Source organism: Xenopus tropicalis, chromosome 2, assembly GCF_000004195.4.
Source record: "Xenopus tropicalis strain Nigerian chromosome 2, UCB_Xtro_10.0, whole genome shotgun sequence".
NCBI lineage: Eukaryota > Metazoa > Chordata > Amphibia > Anura > Pipidae > Xenopus > Xenopus tropicalis.
This window is the reverse complement of record NC_030678.2, coordinates 132,703,606-132,727,366: the sequence shown is the minus strand read 5'-3', so window position 1 is coordinate 132,727,366 and position 23,761 is coordinate 132,703,606. Positions and strand designations below refer to the sequence as shown.

Here is a 23,761-nt window from a genome sequence, read left to right as displayed (position 1 = left end):
ACATGATAACCAGTCAAAATCATAACATTACATCTTCCCTAGATATTGAATGTTGTCCTGAAAAACTCCAGGGATTGTGAAAAGAACTGAGCGAGCTAAGGCATAATAAAGACAGTAAGAGTAAGTCATTCAAAGTTTGCACTTACTCTGTAGAGACTTGTACTACAAAAAAAGCACATAAAGCAGAAGATGGAGGGCCTAGTCTTACAACCAATAAGGCTTGAGGTGAGTAAGGTTAAGACTTGCATTTTAAATAGATAAGTGTCCTTTCAAAGCTTCAAACATGACCATATACATATGTTCTTTTTAAGGTAAATGGAAAACAAATCACAATTTTTGAGCCTGGATTTAGTATATACACTTGAATAGCCAGAGTTACAGGAACTGTAGAGTAATACAGAATACAGATACTCACAGAGCTTAAGTTTAAGCCAGGTCAATATATCTGATTTTCTCAGATACCCTGTCATCTGATATGCCACGAGTGGCTTGGAGGAAAGCTTGTATAATTCCAATATTTAAAAAGGTTTGCGGTCTTAACCTGGCAATTATAGATCTGTACAGATCTACAGTAGAAAAGTATACTGAAGAAAGGCATTACAAATAAATAAAAAGGAAATTGGGCATTAGAGTTGTAGTGGATAATATGCCATATACAACACTGGCTATTAAAACTTTCTAGTGGATTGGTGGTGCTCTTTGTCCATGAATACAGAACTGGGCTAGACATACAGTTAGTTTCCCAATTGCCCACAGCCATGTGACTTTTGCTCCGATAGCCTTTAGTCACTCTTTACTGCTGCACTGCAAGTTGAAGTGATGTCACCCCCAACAACCAATCATCAGAACAATGGGCATGTATCAAGAAAATCGCTCCTTGACAGCTGAATTGCGAAATATGCTCTCTGGTGGTAGATATTAGGATAGCACTCAATAGTAAAACACCCAAGTACAGCCATGACAAAAAGCTGTACTGAATTTGAGAGCCGAAATTCATAAAAGTGTATACTTTCCAAAAAGGGGGCACAGAGATCATTGCTTTAATCCCCATTTTCTCTCTTCAGAGGTCAAGACACAATAGAAACAAATACCTCCCCAGTTGATAAAAAAGCCAATGGCAGAGACAGAGTGCTTCAGTTAGATAGAACTGGAAATCAGGAACTAAGCCACAACCTACAAGGAAGTTGTGATGAGTTCCGCTTGAGGGGAAAGCCTGTGCACCCTAGATAAGGATGTAACAGTGATTAATAAAAATCGCCTCTTCTCTGCCTTTCACTGGTGGACATACCAAGTTAGAATATTACCATGGGGACATTCTAAAGCCACTTCCCAAGGTGTTCACAAATCCAGTGGGTGGAAGAAGAACCACCGTTTACAGTACCTTTCTGCCAAACCAAGAATCCTGTGATTCTAGGACATCAATAACATACAACCGTTGAACGTGTGGGTAGAAAAGCAGGTTGCTGCCTTACATAATTGCTCCCTGAGGTCAGCTTCTGGCACACTCAGGATGACCAAATGGCCCTAGTGGAGTGAGCAGATACTTTTACAGCAGGAGATCTTCCCTGAATATTGTACACATCCACAATAGCAGAATGTTTCAATCTAGCGATAGAATACTCAGATGGACCCATAACCTTACAACAGAGTACAGAATAACCTGCGAGTCCAACAGTGAGTCAAAAATTATTTTGTACTCCTTCATACTAGCAGTCTAAAACCGCTGGATGGAAAGCCCATTACCCTTGATCCAGCTGTCTCCTACATAAAAAAAATCTGCAGCCCTGTTGTTCCTTGCAAAAAGATATTCTTAAAAAATTATGGGAACCATAATCCCTGCCCAATAAAAAATCCTCCCCACCTCCATTATGGGATTCGCCCTGATGTTTGATGTATGCCATTGCTGTGAAATTGTCTAAACTGTGACAGTGCACCCCTGCAGGACACTTTTCAGTGTCCAGAATCAGTATCGCGATTCACCAGCTTGGAATTGGAATAGACTTTTGGAGGTTCAGAATACATCTTAGCTTGCACAACACAGACATCACTGGTTGCAGATTTGCTTTGGTTGGGTCATTAGACGCCCCTTTTATTAGGAGTTCATTTAAGTATGGAAATGCCTTGGAATGTGCAGATATGCTATCATTACTGAAATTACCTTTGTGATCACATGGCACAAGGTATTCCCTGGTTCTACAGCCTATATTGCTGACCTCAGATCCTCCATCATAAAACGGTCAGTATTTTTTGGAAAAATACACACAGGTTCAAAATCTGCACAAATATTTGTGTGCTGGAGCAAAGCCCCGGCACAAACACTTTTCTTTACCATCTGGTGCAATTATGTTGTCTTGTTAGTCTAGGATGCAAGCTAGTTACATATTTTTTACCATGTAAATCACAAAATGTGTGATGGACCAGTGACTGATAATTTTACATTTGAAACTAGTTTGGGATATACATTATTCGGGTACCACTTTGCTTCACAAAAATTTTAGAAACATTTTTTTAGCTTCAATAATGCAAAAACTAAACACATACCTTCACAAGAAAGGCCATGTGAGGTAACCCCAGAAAGGCTTTCTCTGCACACATTACAGAAGGTGGGTCGGGCATGGGAACATGCATACCAGTTATGCATCCCTGAGAAATGTTCCACATTAAACTGTGCGGTCTAATGAGAAAAAAGTTGAGACAAAATGTGGCAGTTGAGTGAACACGAAAACTGCATACAATTTACATATACAACATAATAAATAATATTAACCACATGGATGCTAGGCATGATATTTCCTAAAGAGATTCATTTAAAATAAGAGAAAAAAGAGCAATAACAATACTGAATACAACTTACGTTATAAATGAATAAAATGAAAGTAAAAAAAAACATTATGATGGAAAACAGACTACAAATAAAATAGTTTTCTTAGAGAGGTGTGGACTGTAGTTTATATTAAGAGAATAAATACAATATTAACAATAACTTTACAAAGTTTAAGGCATGCAGGTAACATATTTTATATAAAGAAATATCTATGGGTGGTTTCTTATTTCCATATTACAAAATATCTGAATTTGAAAAACCGTAATGAAACCTATCAAAACCCTACTGACATTTCTATGTTCCAGCATTATTTCAGCACATTTCTAAATATAGCAGAAACTGCATTTCTGTAGCTGGGTGCATATATTAATGCACATTATCATTTAAGGAAATGCATTAAAAGCAGATTAACTGCAAGGCATCCATTTTCCATGCATTGCTAAAGCAGAGACAAATACATTTGCAAAGTTTCTGCCCAAGAATGGAGGGAGAAAAGTAAAAAAAGAAGAAAAAAAAAACCACACAAAAACAAAAAGACATGACCAATAATTTGCAATTTGCAATCTTCCTTATTTTTTGTCAATATAATGAGTTATTCAGAGTACCTACCTCATAATGCTCTCTTGACTGGACAGACTTTAGTGAACTGATCCAATCCTCCATTTCTTTTCTGTTCTCAGCACACAATATAAGCCTTCTGAAAGGGGTGATTATCTGAGGAAAGAAGAGATGTGATGCTTAAAAGTGAGAACACAGAGTGGCAGTAGGGGAGAGTAAAGACTACATGCATTTCCAGGGAGAGTTCTCCATTCACACTGATGAGATGCTCTCTAATGCTGCGTAATCGTTTAAGCTCTGCAGACTGACTTGATGGGAAAAAAAAATTAGAGCGACAGAGAGAGAAAGTACACTTACATCTCCCATCTCACTTTCTCTACCCAGCAGATGTTGTCTGCAGAGAATAGAAAACAGTTCCATATTCTTTAACCTAGTTTCCACAATTTGGGACACACTGTAATAGTTCCAGATTCCATCAGAATTATATTTATAAACATAAATAAAGTACACACAATTCAACTGTTTCAAGGCCATCTGCAGTCAATGCCTATGAACAGAGGTTGACCTGTCTAAACTGCAACTCATTCCCTGTGACATCCAGTCACAACCTCATAGGGTATGTGCTATAAAAGTTCATGCAGGTATACATTTTTTGGGACTTTTTTCACACTTTTTAGCACCCCACTCACCCACCTCCTGTACTGAATAACCATTGCTACTGAAAAGCATTGAAAAAACACACACCCAAATATCCTCAAAAACGGCACCACTGGGCAGAACAGGGAACATGACCAGAGGGCACATAAAATATAAAGCGTCAGGCTTGGTGTTTCTGGTTGGTGTAACCAAGATGCTGCTTGAACTCACAGGAAAGCTTTATTGCAGTTAGTACCAAATATAATACTGTTGAATATAATAATGTTCTGTGTTAATCTGCAGGGGTTAACATGCAGAAAATATTTACAAAGTATATGTTATTTATGTTCTTGTCTCCTGAAAGCAATTTATATTATAATGTCGATCCAATTTAAAATATTCTAGTTATCTTTGTGATCCAATATCTTAGAATCTTTCTATTTTTTAGTCTTTTGCACAATCTGGCAAAAGAAGATAAAAATAGATTCCACACCCAGTCACTGACAGAATGTAATGAAAGAGCTACTGCTTGCCTTATAGTTATACCAGAGTCTTTATAATAGGAAAAAAATGGAACCGAGTGTTTTTAAAAAAAAAAAAAAACCAGAAGAAAATGTACACATTTATTTTTTAATTAGTAACAAGCCAATTTTCATGTATATGTGCAATAGCAAGTAGGCAGAAAACTACAGGTATAAATGGCCACCAACTCTTAACAGTCATCAATTGGTAATCAATGATCAAGTTGAGCAAGCATTCCATGACTGCCATATTTTGTTCAAAAGTAGTTATATGAAAAAGCAAGTGTTCCACCATTTTGCCACAGGAGACACTTTTTCATTACATTCTAAGGATGACGGCATGGCAGAGAAAATATGACTGTTCTCTCTCATATAAATCAACAGAAATAAGCTGATTATAAGACTAAATAACATTTCTAAATAACATTTCAGTGAGCACTCACAGACAAAATTAAAATAATATCAATGTTCCGATCACTATAAATAAAGCAAATTTTACTATTGTCAGCTTATAACCACATACTGCTAATGAGGGTCACTGATCAGTCAGATTTTGTTTTGGGCAAAGGGTATAGTAAATGTACAATCTGGGAATAATAAGCAGAATAACTGAATCTGCATCTCCCAATAGATAATGCATGGTTGTTAGAGAGATTTTCTGCAACAAAGAAGGGAGAGGTAAAGGGAGCAGGCAGGTGTAAAGGTGGTAAAAAAATAGCAACAGGTAATAAAACAGTTCATCAAACTGCAAAACAAAGGTACATGAGATGCCAATTTAAAAAATAAATATAAAAATTATATCAGACTTTTCTATCCAATGAGAAAGGATTTTGCCCTATACATGTAAGTAACCAGAGGGAAAAAAGCCCATAGCAATACCTTAGGTTTCCAGTTATTAACTAACATATTTAGTTTCATGCCAAAGAGAGGAACTGCTTCCCCCTTTAGGACTTTGGCCCTCACAGTTCAGTGAGTTAAAATCAAATGAGTGGGAGAGCTCTGAAAGTACAAACTTAGCTATACAAAAAGACATGTTTTCCACTTTGTCAAATGAAAATAGTGAACGGGTGAAATAGCCTATAAACTGGTGTGCAATGATAATGTTTGCCTGATGGCTCCTTCCTAGAGTGACTGCCCGATATGCATCACTGCACTTTCACTGAGAGAGCCCTGCTGCAATTTTCTATACAAGCAACTCCATAGAGGCACTGCCAGGAACATGAAGAGGCACAGACCTCCAGGGTTTTATAATTTAACAAAAAAATATATTTAAATTAGGGAAGAGTGGCTAAAAATGTATGTAGAAAAGGGTTATTTGTGTGTGCTGCCATTCCTCTTATTCCTACTAGCCATATTACCTTCCTTTATAGCCTGTCACACAGCTTTCCTTCATTTCTCTCCATCACACACATTACCTGCAACAAGCAAACATTCGTACTTGCAGGGCAGACTTCCTGCCAGAAAAGATGTAAATCCCAGTGCCATACTTTACATGGAGAAGCATGTATGTGTTGATCTATGCTTAGCTGAGATACAGGAAGGAAAGACAGGCAAAAGCCTTACAAGATCAGTGTTTAAACACAAATATGATCTATAATTAGTCTTGCTGGCTTTCTGTGTATTATGAGACTGCTGAATAGGTTGAACTTTTTCCTTTAGCCCAGCTCAGTGACAGCAGATAATGTTTCTCAGGGAAGACATAATGCATATAACAATTCTACCCTCATTAGGCTGGAGCCAAATGGATGCTTTATTACTCCAATCATGTCATTCCATGGGCAGCTCATCAGCAAGAACAAGAAGTCATTAACTTACAACAATCTTCCAGTTTCATAAACAAGCATGCAGAGCTTACCAGTTATACTACCTTACTGCAGAATTGTGACTCCTGGCTGGATATGCCACTATCAGTGCCAGTATGGGTGCCCCCCACTAGGTGGGCAAGAGGTGCACTCAATATTGGGCTCAGGCACAGGGCAAATATAAAGTAATCCATAGCAAGCACAAAATTTATTATCATCGTCACCTTTCCTTTTGCAAATGATGCAAAACTAATGGAACAATAGGTTATTATACAGATGCCTATGTATCCCAGTATTAACAAATTACATTTTTAGTTATATTTTTTTCCTGTGCGATTAGTACTTTAATCAGCAATTAAAATATGCATTAAGAAATGTTTTCACTAATTACAGATGGTACATGATCAAATAGCTGTTAAGTGGGCAAGAAAGCAGAACCAACGTCTAAGAGAACCACATTTCACCAAAGAAAGCAAATGCCTGATAGCCAGAAAATGCATCATTTCCTGTCTTTCAAAAACGAATGCACCACCCCATGGATATTAAGAACAAGGAAATGTTAAATTACCACAGTTTAAATGACCAGGGAACAGATACAGTGGTCTTAATGTTCTGTTATAAAGACAGAGAACTTTTCCTGCACCAAACATCAAATGAAATAACATTATGGTCACTACTACCCAGGTGTTCAACCACTTGCACATTTGCTATACGTTCTGGGTCATTAGAGATCACTAGATCTAGTATAGCATGGTTCCTGGTTGGCTCCTCAACAACTTGTGACAAAAAGTTGTCATGCAGCAAGTTTATAAACTTGTTCCCATTTACTGTCCTGGCAGTACTATGGCCCCAGTCAATATCAGGATAATTAAAATCCCCCATTATTATCACTTGCCCCAAACTAGCAGCCTTTTCTATTTGCAACAGGAGCTGGGCCTCCTCCTCTTCGCTTACATTAGGGGGTCTATAGCATACGCCTACAATTAGTTTGGTAGATTCTTTACTATCTGTGAGAAGCTCAACCCATAAGGATTCAGCTCCCTCTGTTACCCCCACCCCTTCCTCCTTAATATTTGCTTTTAATTCTTGCTTAATGAACAGACACACCCCTCCTCCTTTTCTATTGCCCCTGTCCCTCCGAAACAATGTATACCCCCCAATATTAACAGCCCAGTCATGAGACTCATTCAACCAAGTTTCAGCAACACCAATCACATCATATTTCCGCTCCAGTGCCAGTACCTCCAGCTCTCCCATTTTACCAGTCAGACTCCTTGCATTGGTAAACATACATTTAATACTGGTTCCGGCGTGAGAATGACGTGTAAACATCTTATGGGCCTCCCTGCCATTATCAGTATCCCGAAGCAAGTCTCCTCCCCCATTTTCCCTTACTATGCCCACTACCTCATCTATCCTGTCTACCAAAGACTTTCCTGCTGCACCCTCCCCCCCCCCCACTCCTAGTTTAAAATCTCCTCCAACCCGCTAGCCATCTTTTCCCCCAAAGCAGCTGCCCCATCATCATTGAGGTGCAGCCCATCCCTGGCAAAGAGCTTGTAGCCGATTGAGAAATCAGCCGATTGAGTAATAAACATTACTCACTGCTTGTAACCACAAATTCATTTAGACTTTGCCTCATCTAGAATATGCTGTTCAGTTTTGGTCTCCAGTGCTCAAACAGGACATTATTGAATTAGAGAGGGTCCAGAGAAGGGCAACTAAACTGGTAAAGGGTATGGAAAGTCTCAGTTATGAAGAAAGACTGGCCAAGTTGGGTCTGTTTACACTGGAGAAGAAGCGCTTAAGAGGTGACATGATAACTATAAATAAATATATAAGGGGATCATATAATAACCTCTCTAATGCTTTATTTACCAGTAGGTCCTTCCAACGGACACAAGGGCACCCACTCCATTTAGAAGAAGGGAGGTTCCGTTGAAATATTCGGAAAGGATTTTTTACTGTGAGAGCTGTGAAGTTGTGGAATTCCCTCCCCGAATCAGTTGTGCTGGCTGATACATTACATAGCTTAAAGAAGGGTGAGGGATTACAGGGTTATGGGAGATAGCTCTTAGTACAAGTTGATCCAGGGACTGGTCTGATTGCCATCTTGGAGTCAGGAAGGATTTTTTTTCCCCTCTGCGGCAAATTTGAGAGGCTTCAGATGGGGTTTTTTTGCCTTCCTCTGGATCAACTTAAAGTTAGGCATTATGGTTGAATGTGATGCACGTACGTCTTTTTTCAACCTAACTTACTATGTTACTAATTCTCACGCTAGTGTCCCTTTAAAACAGCATAAATGGGTCATTTGAGAAGTCTGCCTGTTTTATCTCTCTTGTATTTGGTTCTTCTAAACTTCATCCAGTTCTTCACATACCTAGGTTCTGGGGGGAAACGGTGTAAAAAAGCAATATGACAACAATAATTGATTACCCTTCTTCTGGCTTGTCCTATATTGCCTATAGTTGGAGGTAAGTAAAAGCTTTCAATTTATTTTTAATTTCTACACTGCCTGGCCCTATTTCTAGAGACCCTCACAACCCACAGGATCTTTTCAGCATCACTAACTAAGCCATTTTATTTACCAATTCAACAAGGACAATTCCTGTGACCCCCCCCCACCTACTGAGATAACGTACATATAAATAAAAACCTTTTCTCATGCTCATGTGCATTTAAAACAGCATGCTATATCTATATCTACAGAGCTCCCCCCCTCTTCCAGTGGTAAATAATTAGTAGAAAAACATATTTAACTTGTCCCTGACTTTAAGCCACCTTTAAACTTCAGCCTAGGTAATATTTAGAAGTGGTATGTAGCACCCCATAAATGGTCAGAGACTGATGCAAATGGTAAATCAACATCAAACAGACTAATGCAAGAACAGACTTAATGTTTTGGGCCATGTGCCAAATATGCCTGGCTATAAGCAATAAGTCTATGTGCTCAAGATGCGCATCATGACTAATGGACACAGTATTACTACTGTATAACAACATTTGAAAGGCACAACACAAGCATAGAGAATTGCATTATGGTGAATAGAAAAATATTTATACATAGTTGGACATTTCAAACAAGAACATACTGAGGAAAATGGGTGGTGTACAATCCCTGTGCAACTGCCCACAATGCATTCACCCTGGGCATTCTTCTTCTTTTCTCTCACATAGTGTGGGCCAGAGAATGTGGTGGTTGACTGCGTAGTACAGGGTCATAAACAAATGGCATGTGTACACAGCCTAACTATATATTATTTCTTATCTGGTGGAGCAAATACGTACACATTTAAAGAGATTAAATCCTGAACATTTTCTCTTTAGCTTTTAAGCTTTTTTCAAACGTACTTAACACATGATAAAACTATTCTGAACAGATACATTTACAAGATGCCTGTAGATTAAATGATAAAAACATTCCAAAGTCTGAGCTCTGTACATGTATTTCTATTACAGTTTAGAAAAATACATAAATCCTCTGGAAAAAAATGCAGGGCCAAACAGCAAGAAAATAAGCAAACAGATATTAACTAAAATCAGAAGGGCTCAGATGCTTTTTACATGAGGAATTATTTGGATCTCAGTAAGCTTCTCTGAAAATGACAGATCAGAGATCTGAACTGTACTGCCACAGCTGTTGCAAAACTATAGCCCCCGCTGTCTGAAAAGCAGCCACTGGATGGTGGGTATTGCACACCTCCCAATATTCCCAAATTTGAAATAGTGAGATTTCATCCCAACCAGCACCAATCATGCACAAACAAATCCAAGGATCCACTGAACCGCTACCCACTATTAGGCATGCAATACTCCCTTTCGGGCAGAATCATCACTGCTTTAATGGGCTAAATGGGTTTCTTTCCTTTCTCTTGTAATTGTTTTTCCTGGCTCTTTAAATACATAGGGTCTAATATTTGCCTTGACATAATCTTCTGTCCAATGCAGAAGGGGATGTGTGATTTGCATTGTAACTGGTAGCAAGGTTCCGGGGAAAGGTGTAAAACCTATCTTATGAGCTGAACCAATTACTGGTCACCTTTTTTTTTTTCTTTTAGCTAGTCCTATAGTGTCTTCAGTTGGATAAATTCAATTTGGTCTCTAATTAGGGATACTCACAACCAGTTTCAGAATAATTTTGATATTACCAACCAAGCTATTTATCCACCAGGTAAATAAGGACAATTCCCCTGTGACCGCCCCCACCTATACTGAGATTACCTGCATCACAAATCCTTACTCCCAGGGTAGTTAGTTTCTAACCTATATTGGCTACTTCAAAGGACACCAACAAAAATCTCACCAGTCCTATACCAAAGCATGTAACACTATTACACTTTACGGAGAAGGCCTGGCCCCAAATATGGGACTCTACTTCCCATAGTTCCCTGAGCATGTTACTTTTAGAAACCCCATATACATTGTTCCTCTGGGTTCATATGGTACCAACCTACATGCATAAAATAAACCCTCAACTCAGCAATGTTTATGACACTGCGTCCAAAAAGGTACACTATAACATATATGATGGAGTTGCTCTAGAGTTTGGCACTTTTGGTGTAGTGTTTACACTACCATTATTTGTCACTGATAAATCAGAGGAAAGACCTGCAAACTGCATTGCTGAATAAAATACAGAATACAAATGCTTATAAGAGAATTATAATAACATATATCCCAACTAAACACTAAAATAACCACTGCAAAATATTGGAAAGCTACAGTCATTTCCATTTCCCACTTAAATAAAATGAACGGGATCATAGACAAAAAATGCTCTCTAGTATATTCCTGGACAATAATATGACAAATTCCAGAAGCTTTGGAAGCATGGTATACGTATACCTTTCTGAGCACCACAGATCTTTTCTGTCATGTTAATTGTCATGGCTTCGTGGGTTTCTCTCAATGGATTTCTATTTTCTTGATATGACTTCTATAACACCAGTTTATGGAACCTTATGGAATGCTTGACCGTTGGCCACTTATTCCATGTACCATACCCTTTGTTTCATTATATCTGGATACTGTGAGACCAATATTCCCCCTAATTCTTTCTCGGCTATGTGCTCAAACGAAAAAAAAAATTGGGGGTGCATATTTTGAACTTGTGTGCACATTTTTACAAATGTGGTGCTCAGGTCAGAATAAATACACAATTTTGTTTTGTTTCCACACAAAGCTCATTGTGCTCTCCACAATTAGTTGTGTAAGCCGGCCTAAAAATTTGTGTGCATGCGCAGGCACGCAGCTTAGAGGGAACACTGGGACCTCTGGGATGGTGTCCTGATCTGTGCACACTTTCCCATTTTAATTCTCTATGTTTACTGATGAGCAAATGTGCTATGAGTTGTAATGTTTTTATTTGTTATAATGGTACAATTGTAACCCTTTCGTTGTTCTTTACTTGTGTAAACCTTTTCTTGACACACTTGTGCAGAATAGGATCACACTCAATTTTCTTAGCTGTTACCTTAGACCAGCGGTTCTCAAACTGTGGGTCGGGACCCCTTTGGGGGTTGAACGACCCTTTCACAGGGGTCGCCTAAGACCATCAGAAAACACATATTTCCGATGGTCTTAGGAATAATTTTATGGTTGGGGGTCACCACAACATGAGGAACTGTATTAAAGGGTCACGGCATTAGGAAGGTTGAGAACCACTTAAAGCCTTAGACCATCTGGGCAAGCTAAACCTCTTTGCTAACTGAAAGATACTGGGAACTGGGACTACACAGTGCCTCAACCTAGTGGGCACTCAGGGGTACACCTCAGGGGAACTCAACTAGGAAGATAAATCACACACAATTTGCAGTAACTAAGATTAACTTCATATAACAGAGAATAAGTAATACATGTTAAATGCAAATTACAACAATGTAAACCCTGCACTGGTGAAACCCATGTGGTCTATCAACTTCTGGCACAGTCCTCCAAATGCTAAAGTTCCACACTCCACTCTGGGTGGACAAATGCAATTTGCTCAGCTCAGTTCTTGGCAATATCTCCTTTCCTAAAAGCTCTTAATACACCCCAGGTAGTGCTACCTGCCCCAAAGTACCACTCTTTTGGATAAGGCAGTGTTCTTCAGGTACAGGAACAATGCCTGTCCTCACACCTTCCAAAACCTTCCCTCAGATGGATCCCTTTCTGGGGACTCACACAGCTGCCAAAAGAAATCCACAAGCAGTTGAGCAGGAGGCAGAATTATCTCTGTTTGGCTGGAGCTCTAGACATCTCCCAAACCAAGCACACCACACAGCCTTTCACAGTCATCCTGCAGCTCTTTTATAGCCTCTCCTGGCCCACCCCATGGATTTTGTATCAAAGCAAGGCTCTCTCTGGACCCTCCTCTTTTCCCAGATCTGCACTAAGGGGTCCCAGCCAATCTAATAGATGATATCACAGGTAGAACAGGGGCAGGGTTCTCTTATCACCTTCACTGATTGTGCAACCTATTTTTCCTTCCCTTTCCTATTTATGATCACTACACTTTTTTTTTTCTTTCTTTTTACTTCTTTGTCCTACTTTTTTTTTTTTTTTTTTTTAATCCTTCATACAGCGACAGTTCCCATTTAAGCAAATCATTTTTCTCCCCAATAAAGTCTATACACAAAAATACACAGTTAACACCTTCCATTGTTTAACTCAGTACTGTCCAACTTCTGTGATACTGAGGGCCAGGAACATTCTATTAAACTGTCTAAAGAATGTGAAGTAAAATAACAAATAAGACATTTACAGACATAATGTCAGTTGAATACTCTGTAGCCAGAAGCTATAAATACTGTACCATCCTGACAGCTTGAGGCTGACAGCCTGGAAGTAGTAATCTGGGCAGCTAGCAATGTGTATTTGCACTGGCTGAAACGTTTGGCTTTCCTATAAGCATGTGTTTTCATTTTTTTAACCATTCTAGCTGATGGTGTGAAGTCTGCATTTCTTATCCAATCTGCTCTGTGTTAAAAATATCTGCTCTGCCATCACAACATGCATATCTGTAGCATTTTTATCAGTGAATTGGCAGAGCAAGAGATGTTTACATATCCATCTGCTTTCCAACTCACCATTGACTTTTGCCAACATAATTAGGTCTGAAAAGAAATCAAGAACCATATTAAAATGACAATGGCACTTAAGCAATGCTGTGTAATACCCTTGTTATTATTTACTGAGGGACACTAACAAACAACTTAGAGGCTGGGAATTTTTCAGAGCATAATCAATTTACTGTGATATACAGGTATAGGACCCATTATCCAGAATGCTCGGGACCAAGGGTATTCTGGATAAGGGATCTTTCCGTAATTTGGATCTCAACACCTTAAATCTACTAAAAAAATCAATAAAACATTAATTAAACCCAAAAGGATTGTTTTGCATCCAATAAGGATTATTTATATCTTAGTTGGGATCAATTCCAAGGTACCATTTTATTTCTACATAGAAAAAGGAAATCAGTTTTACAATTCTGAATTATTTGATTATAATGGAGTCTATGGGAGACAGGCTTTCCGTAATTCGGAGCTTTCTTGATAACAGGTTTCCGGATAAGGGGTCCGATACCCGTACAAAGGAATATTGGCACTGGGTTACCTCAGGATTGAGTCATTAGTAAGCTCTGTGTTTGGCTGCTGTGCCTGAGGAGGTGCTGTTCCAGCTCCCAGGGGACCAAGAGATAGTAGGTACTCTGGATTAACTACCAGTAGACAGGAAACCTATTACCTTCATTTACAATCAGCATTGCAAAACAAACATGAACTGTCTCACAAATGCTGTGTTATGAAATGGGTTTTAACTTTAATACTTTACATAGGTTATAAAACGGTTAAAATATATTTTTTAATAATCTTGGGGGAAAAAAAAAAAAATTAAGAATTACTACCTATTTCCCCAAAGAACTGGACAGGAAAATGAGCCACACTTATTGGGAGGGTGGTGCAAAATCTTTTTTTTATTTCTCCTCCATCAAATCTAACTTACTTAAGATTGATCCTTCATTTACAATTATGTGTACTGGTATAGAAGTTGGATAATAAGGTTTAACTATACATAGTATACTGCAGAGATGCACCGAATACTGAACCAGCACCACAGAAGTGCATTTAACTCAGCACAACCCCTTGGGACTGACTGAGCAAAGGGGCTGTGCAATTTATCATGAGACCCAATCGTCCCAGAAGCAATCCCAAACAGCAGATACATGACAACAAAGTGTCTGCCTGCTTGGTCATTTTACCTTCTGCAGTCTTAAAGGAGAAGGAAAGTCAAAATCTATTAAGCACACTATTAAACAGTAGTACTATTGCTGTGTAAAAACGCTATATTCCTGGCTTGCCTAATGAAAGATTTACAGAGATACCCATACTAGAACTTACATACCGTATAGACTCGAGTATAAGCCGAGTTTTCCAGGACTCAAAATGTGCTAGAAAAGGAACCCTCGGCTTATACTCGAGTCAAGTAGTACCGCCGCATCAGTTGCGCGAGGATGCCGATGAGGTTGAGGACACCTTGAGCCGCTGGCAACCCCCCAGAGCCGCCCCCCTCCCCCGCGTCGCCTGAGCACTCTACATCCAAGAACTGCATGCAGGCACATGACGAGCACGCAGGGGGGTACACGCACGCTACGTGCCAGCATGTGCTGCAACTGATGTGAGTGCTCACAGCGTCCGGCGGCGCGACATAACACAGAGAGTGCTCGGACTGAAGGTGATCGAATGACACACAGGGTGGGGGGATTTTGCCGGCGGTGCCGGCGCGACTTGCCTGAATGCTGTTTGTAGAGCAGAGGGTGATTGGATGACACATGGGGGGGGGGGGGGTACCGACGCGATGTGCCTGCATGTAGTTTGTAGGACAGTGGGTGATCGGATGACACACGGGGCGGGGGGGCGGCGCGACATGCCTGCATGCATTTTGTAGGACAGAGGGTGATTGGATGTCACACGGGGGTACCGACGCGACGTGCCTGCATGTAGTTTGTAGGACAGTGGGTGATCGGATGACACATGGGTGCGACGTGCCTGCATTTGCATTTGTGAAATCTGCTCTGTGTCCATACATGTTAAACAGACTGAATTATTAACCAACAGAGACTCACACATTTTTGGGATAAGATCTAAATCAACACAGTTTTGTGTAGTTAATTTTACACCAAAATGCATACATTCCTGTATAAAGGCTTTGGGTGGCCAATTTGTGAATGTGGATTTATGCAAGAATTTACACCAAAAGTAGACCCATCAATCGATTTTGGAAGTCCACTTACTTATCTAACACTTATTAACTGTGCAAAATTTCACACACCATTACATTGTACAGGTTTCTATGTAGGTTTTTTTTATTTGTGGTTTAATAAGAAAATTGCATTTTATAATTTTGCCCCATAAATATCTACATGATGTCTCTAGAATGTAATAATGTAGGGGGGTGAATATTTATGCAAACAGCATATTTCGGTTTGGTCAGTCAGGCCAAAGTGACAGGGGTTAGCTAGGTCCTCATTGTTGGAAGGACACCTTTTTGGGTTACCTTGTCCTGGGATAGATATTGTCAACACCATCTAGTATCCCATGGGTAGTGATGAGCGAATCTGTCCCGCTGTTTCGCTTTGCCATAAAATTCGCAAAACGGCAAGAAAATTTGCGAAACTGCGAAAAATTCGTGAAATGCATTTGACGCACAATTTCTTATGGTATCAGTTTTGCTTTTCCATGTGTACAAAAAAGTCAACTGCCAATTCCTAGTGGAGTCATGTAAATGCACAAATAAGAAGTGTAAGATGCCTGTTTCTTTGCGTATGGTTCTGTATAATTTAACATGTAAATATTTTTGTTTCTATCTTTGAGAGCTTTAATACACTGTAGAACTCTCAGTATCATTCCTGTTACTTACACACTCTTTTTGTGAGTGTCCTATTATTAAATAATTTGATTATTGAAACTTAGCAGTAGCGGCTGCATTTCCCAAACTAGGCTTATACTCGAGTCAATAAGATTTTCCAGTTTTCTTAGGTAAAATTAGGTACCTCGGCTTATATTCGGATCGGCTTATACTCGAGTATATACGGTACTTGTTTCAGTGAACGGCGCTGCCATCTTGTCCAGCGTGTCCGTATGGGCTGAAAAGCTCAAGCCAGCTCTCTGCTCCTGTCACAAAGATTCTGCAGCTCCCCGCTCCTGCCACAAACCCCCCCAAGCTCCACAAACCCCCCACTCCTGGCACAAACCCTCCGCCGCTCGCAGCACCTGCCCCCCCCCCCCCCCGCTTCCCCCACCGGCTTGTCACAGAGTTCGGCGACGCTGCGTCGCCATAGCAACCGGACGCTCCTGCCCTGTGCGCATGCGCCGCCTGCAGTAACAAGTCGCCAAGTCTTGAAGGAGCGGTGCATTATGGGAATCTTCTCTACCCAGCTCAGCGTTTTTTTTTTTCTGTTTGGCTTCTGATCTTCTGAACGGGTGAAGTATGGGGAGACTTAAGGGCACTATTGAGACAACTGAAGGTATGCCTGCAGCTTGGGATTAACTCTTTATTAGCCTTTCCTTCTCCTTTAAAGGTACCTCACATGCATACATTTTACCTTGTTACCATTTTACCAAATTTTCAGGGTAGTGGATAGACATTATTTTTACTTAATTGTTAAAAACAACTATTTATTAGAAACAATTTGCAATTAATATTCTTAGTTACTCCTAAGCATCTTACCGTGAAGCTGTTGTTGACATTTTTTGTGCTTGATTCAGCTACACTGGCATCTGACAGGTCAACTTCATCAAATATTAGAGACTAAGAGAGGGGGGGGAAAAAAGAAAAATAAATCAGTTGAAAATTAAATCCGATTAGAACATTCTTGGCAATTGTCTCTGCATATTGCTAACACATCATTCTATATATAAACCATTCAGGTGTTTTTGCTTTAGCACCAAATAAATAGAAAACTACAACAAAGAATATGTGGTAGTAATATTTTCTTATTTATTGTTGTACAGTGATCAGAACGCATATTATAAGATTATACAGATGAATTGTTTGTTATTTAAGTTCCACAGAACTTTAGTTCTCACTCAACCAGGAATTGCAAGTGAGAATGCTAGGGGGGGGGAAAAGAGAGAAAGGGGAAAACAGTGAGGTGTAAGGACAGTAAAGTTAAGGCTACAAGATCACAAGACATTCTAAAATGTTAAATATAGCACAGTTTCTTAATAATCTATAGTTGGGGGGGGTGGGGGGTTGTTGGTAATTTTAACCAACCAGAACCTTATTATCGAACAAGACCCTGAGACAAGGTTCTCAGTATATCAAAGTATTTCTTTATTAATCAAAGACAGAGTCTTGTGGAAGCTTTCAGCAACACAGAACAGTAACCTGAAATGTGTCACTAACAGCTTCCAATGAGACCCTGAAAGTCTTAGCCTTTTATAGAGGATGACATACCTTATCTAAAAAGTATATGATACCCCTTTTACAACTGTCTGTGTGCTCTGTGGTTCCAGCTGTGCAAATAGCAAAGTGCATGTAGGGTCTTAGCTAGTCAGCACTATCATGTCTGACCTTTGTGATTTTATAAGATGGTATACTATGTTTTTATATTCTATTTTATACCTTGCATATATAGCATATTTCTATACCTTTATCTCCTACCTCACCTGCCTTGGGTTGTCTTTATAGGGGACACTGGGGGATTTTATGTGTCCCTTTATGCAGAACTTAGCCGTCATAAGTGAGTGTCTCAACAGGGTGAGCAGACCTGGAAAGGAGGAGTTTAGCTAATCATGGCACCTATATACTGTCAAATATAACTGGGCTTCCTCTAGCCTAGTTTACATAAACTTATAGAGTGAATATAATTTATTTCAGTAGTCCACAGATGATGGGCTGAGGAGTTTCCGGTAGCACAGTAGCATACACTGGCTTTCCAAGCGTAAACGCAATAAAAAAAAGAGGAATTCTGCATGTTTGGGGTTTGCATAGTGTGTAAAACCCCCAAGCTGACATAATTTTGGGTCTTGAATATGAGGGAGATCAATGTTCTTCCCATACCTCCTTAAAAATGGAACCAGACCAGAATCTAGCCACAAGTTTACACTGCCAAAAAATGTAGGTGTAGAAGCCCGACTGTGGAGAGCTGGAAATACGTATAAACTGGTATAAACTGGCAGGCTGTTAGAAACAAACCGGCAAGAGATTCCACTAAAAAACTGAAAGAAGCAAAATACTTGTGGCATGGTAGGAAGCAGAAATGGGTTTTAAAATGTTCACATTAACTTAAGTGGCCATTCTGGCATACATCTTGCAATTATTTAACTCCTACATTTGTCGAACAAAGTACATATAGGCCATAAGCTTAGGTACCCATTATAAAAGAGAGGGAGAGGTGTTAGGGGTGACCAGGTCCCATATGCACTGTTGCTGGCTATTCTTGCCCAGCTACATCAGTTATCCCCAACCAGAGGCTTGGGGGCAACATGTTGCTCACTACCTCCTTTGATGTTGCTCCTAGGTGTCATGCTCTTTTAGGCTGAGGGAGTGTCTGGTCTTGCCTTTTAATTGCAAAGAAAGGTAGTTAAAGGGGTGGTTAACTTTTAAAGGACATGTCAACAACAAAACTAATTTTTTGCCAAATAAAAGAAACCACGATTCTAAGCTACTTTCCAAGTTACTTTTAGTATGTTATGCAGCTTTTCAATTGGTCTTCATTTTTTAATGTTTTTACATTATTTGCTTTCTTCTTCTTTCAACTTTTTTAAGCTTTCAAATGGGGGTCCCTGACCACAGAAGCCCATAAACAGTTGCTCTGTAAGGGTTCCGTTTTATTGTTGTTATTGTTTATTTCTTATCTTCTTATTTAAACCATCTTTTACTTATATTCTAGTCTCTAATTCAAGCCACTGCATATTTACAAGGGTCATTTGGACCCTAACAACCAGAAAGTTGCTGAAACTGAAACTGGAGAGTGGTTGAATAAAAAGATAAATAATTAAAAAAAACAAAAATAATAAAAAATGTAGACCAATTACAAACTGACTATTACTGAATAGATATTACTCTCTACATCATACTAAAAGCTAATTCAAAGGTGAATTTTAGGTATTTTGATGCCACATTTGTAGAAGAGAGAAAATGCAGTAGGTAAAATACCAAAAGATTTCCCTGTATGCCACTGTCCTTATTAGCATAAGAGCATTAATGTTTCTGGCAAATTTGCATCAGGGGGTTTGGGCAGGGATTGAGCAGTAAACTTGCACGCCCTTTGTCGCCTTGGGATAAGGATTTTACCAGCAAGGTTTTGCATTTCATTTGCAATTTGCCAGTTCACTTTAGGGGTATTTCCTTAGGGGTAATTTTAATTTGTTTAGGAAAAGCTGGGCTTGTAACAAGATTTAATGGTCTAAATACCTTCTTCTCTAGCCCCTACTCATTACTGGTCAGCAGCAATTCGGCCCACACACCAACATGCCCGGTGAAAAGGGGTCCAACGGGACTAGGGCCCACCGGGTTTTTATCCAGTGCCCTGTTTGGCCAGTACAACCCTGTAACCCAATATCCCAGTTTGGGTGCCAGTGTGCATGTGTGTTTGCTGATCCTCAAGATGGCTGCTGGGAACAGAAGGGGCAGAGCTAAAGGTGGGGAGGCAATGCTGTTAAGAAGCTCTGTAGTTCTGGACATGCTATGGGGGCACAAATAAGTTGGGGCAAATGTCAGTAAAGTGATTAAAGAGGGGGCACTGCTGCTAAAGCCTGGGAGGCTTTACTTTTTCTTTAAATAAAAATGTATACAATATATTCACTCAAAATGTTATTGCCTCATTCATTAAGCTAAAACTAGCATAATCATGCAAATGTGAGGTAAAAACTTTTTATATACAAGATATAAATTAAACTTTTTTTTAATCAGTGTTTCACTTGTTTATAAAATGTCAATGAGGCTTTTTGCACCTATTATTCTAGGGTTAGACAGAAACTTGTTCCCTAACAATAGGCTGCTAACCCCCATTAATATGTTATTGATCCCCCAATGGGGCCCCTAACAGAGGGTGGAGACTGGGTGAATCAAAACAAAACAGAAAGGCTTAGAATTGGTCTGACAGAGTTACATTGAGCTTTACTCCATTTTGAAAATGTCGGTAAAAGATGTTGTATAAAGGACAAATTCACAAAAGTGTCTGTAAACTGTCTTTCTTTCACCAAAAACGGAAAAGTGGCGGTTGAGTCAGAATTTAGGCGGATTTCTGTTTGTGAATCTCGAGAAAGTGTTTTCCACCAGTTTTTCCACCACTTTTACTCCAAAAAAGGGCTATCTCCACTTTTGTGGATTTGTCTTTTAAAGGGGAAGGAAAGGCTAAGTCACTTGGGGGTGCCAAAATGTTAGGCACCCCCAAATGACTTAGATCGCTTACCTTGTACCCTGGGCTGGTGCCCCTGTTAGGAGAAAAAAGCACCAGCCCAGGGTACCTGTAGGAAGCGCTTCCTCCTTCCTTTTTCTTCTGCCGGCGAAATCCGTCGGCCGGCGCATGCGCAGTAGATTGAAAAGCCGACTTTCTTGTTTAAGTTCGGCTTTTCACTCTACTCGCGAGTCTTTTTCGGCGATTTGCGCGAAATCACGCCGCCGCGTCTGCCATCCCACCGGCGACTTACATGTCGCCGGTGGGATGGCAGGGGTAGGCAACTCGGGGAGATTAGTCGCCCGCGAACAGGGAGTTAATCGCGGGCGACTAATCTCCCCCGTGTGCCAGAGCCCTTAAAGTTGTAGAAAAACTGGTGGAAAACACTTTCTTCAGATTCACAAACAGAAATCCGCCTAAATTCCGACTCAACCGCCACTTTTCAGTTTTTGGTGAAAGAAAGACAGTTTACAGACACTTTTGTGAATTTGTTTTATAAATGACATTTATACGACGTTGTTAAAGCCCAGTGTAACTCTGTCAGACAAATTCTAAGCTCATCTGTTTGTTTTGTCTCACACAGTCTCCATTTCATACCTCTGGTAGAAAAGTTTAATATATATATCTATATTATATATAACTTATGATCAAAAAATAATTTTAACGCCGAAGTCACTAACATTTCGGCTGTCTATGCAGCCTTTTTCACAAAAGTGGAGGAACGTGGAGGGTGACTTTTTCAGCACATTTTGGGTGCTGAAAATCTAGGCTTATATTCGAGTATATACTGGAACCCTCACATCAAATGTAGAAACACCTCTGTTTCACTTTAACTTGGGCAGGGAAAGATATTTTATTATAAATCATTATCAATTTAATATTAGATTTTTGGATGAAGTTACACGCTTTATGTGATTACAGTGTTTTAATCTATTATAACAAGTTTCTGGTCATTCTCGTATCACAGACAAAATTGCCTTGCTGCTCTGCCATTTTAACAGTTCCAAATAAACAAAAAAGCTATTTTTATTTACAAGAAATTGTTCATGGCAGCCAGAATAGGGCACAAAACCTCACATCAAATTTCACTGTACAACAAAATGCTTGGTTTGTACACAAAGAATTATTAAACAGCTCAGAATTAGATGTTTGTAGGGACTAACAAACATCAAAATCACAAACTGCTTCAACATCAACATTTTGTTTAACGACAGAAAGCTGGAATGTAAAATTTAGCTCTGCACAGTCCTGACGTCAATCAGCATGAATAAAAATAGTGTGGATTTTTGCCTGAAATAAAACCGCTGTGGCCCTCATGCTGTGTGTTGCTAATGTATGACTGTCCTGCCAAAATAGCTTTTCCCATAAGATTGTAAAAAAAAAAAAAATAAAAAAAAAAAAAAAAAAAAAGTAATTTAATACGATGTAAGGCCTTTCCATGCATCATGGGGATGACAGAGTTCTTAAGTGAAAAGAATAGTGGATGCATTACTGAAAAGAGAAGGCATGTGTGGTCTTTTATTTATAAACAATAAAATGGGAAAAAACCAGTACAAGTCAAAGCTATGCAATAAATAATAATGATCCTCAGAGCCTGGAAAGGGTCACAAACCCTGCAGCTTCCCCTGTTCTACAGCAACTTGAACAATAATGTTGCTTTAAAAATACTGAAAAGTTCCTATTTCAGTGCCCTTCTCAGAATTTTTTTTTCAGCCTGGTAGGATGAAAATGTTACCAACAAAGCCTGCCCCAACACTTGCCTGTTGTAATAGAAAATATTTTAAAAGCCAATAAGGCTGTGGACAGCGGAATTGGATCATCTGAAGTTTAAATCTTTGCAGTCTAATCCCACCAAGCACTAAATTTACACAATCCAAGCACATTCTGCCATACATTTTCTATTACAAGGTTGGGGTGCTGGGCAACTTACAAAACTGCTGGGTGGTGAGACCGGCTGTATATGTACAATAACTGTGCCAGTATTCACTACTGTGAAGACAGGAGGACTATATTTAAGTTACCCTCCTTTCAGAAGAATTTAGTCTGGATCCTGGTGCGGTTGTCTCATCTACTGCACAAATGGTTAGAAAGATCACTGTGTCAGTATTGTTCCATATTATTTTTTCTAATTCTACAGGGGTCAAAATCATAGTAAACTCATTTTAGTAACAGTATAATAAACCTTTCACAAAATGTTTCAGCAGCTGGAGCTTTGGGCTGACACAGCCCATGATCTGGGGGTGAGGGGAAGCATTTTGGGGAACACAGACACCTTTAAACATTTGAAGTATACTATTCTTGCACTCTTTCTACTTATTTCATTATTTCTTTTCTGTCTGCTTTTGGTTATTCGGCTATACTCTTACTAGCTCCTGTGGCGGAAGCATTTTGTGGAAGGTATGTTACTGATACTGTTACTAAAATGAGTTTAACATAATACTGATTGATCATGGTGTCCTTATGGCTTCCTCTGGAAATAGCATTTGAATAAAGGCACAAAATAAACAAAGTTTAACAACAGAACTACATTAGAGATATGGGATCTCTTATCTGCAAACCAATAATCCAGAAAGCTCTGAATTACAGGTAGGCCATGCCATATTTGTATAAAATGTAAACAAAGACCAATGCAAATCATATACATAATGATATAAACTAAAGATAATGTTGTGCAAAAAAAGCCAACAAAGTCTGTCAGGTTTTGCTGCTTAAAAAATTGTGTACTTTTTTTTGTGTGTTTTTCTTCCGCCAGAACTTACATAAAAAATAATGTAAAATCTGGCATTCAAAAGGATAAATGTGCCATTTATTTTACACAGCTTTTTGTACCATTTTCTTCGGCAAATTTTGTTTAACACAGCATAATAAATAAACCCCATAGTGAAAAGTTGTTTAGCAGATTTGGCAGGCAACATCTTGCGCCACCTCAAGTCCCCCCTGTACAATTAGCAACACAGAGCGCATGCAGTTGAAGCCAGATCTGGTTCGTCTCCAACTGTACCTGCCCCTGTGGTATCCTCCAACAGAAGACCTGAAG

General features: G+C 39.3%; 1 protein-coding gene across 4 annotated transcripts in view; it reads right to left on the bottom strand.

Moving 5' to 3' along the window:
* dgkh (diacylglycerol kinase, eta) overlaps window positions 1-23,761 on the bottom strand; it is a 144,155-nt gene that overhangs the window by 47,993 nt on the left and 72,401 nt on the right. For all 4 annotated transcript variants that reach the window (XM_004911834.4, XM_012957746.3, XM_012957745.3 and 1 more), the window contains 3 exons: window positions 17,049-17,129; window positions 3,434-3,538; window positions 2,542-2,674 (listed from right to left, as the gene is read on the bottom strand). In XM_004911834.4, the coding sequence (XP_004911891.1) occupies window positions 2,542-2,674; window positions 3,434-3,538; window positions 17,049-17,129 (319 nt within the window). The remainder of the gene's footprint in view (window positions 1-2,541; window positions 2,675-3,433; window positions 3,539-17,048; window positions 17,130-23,761) is intronic.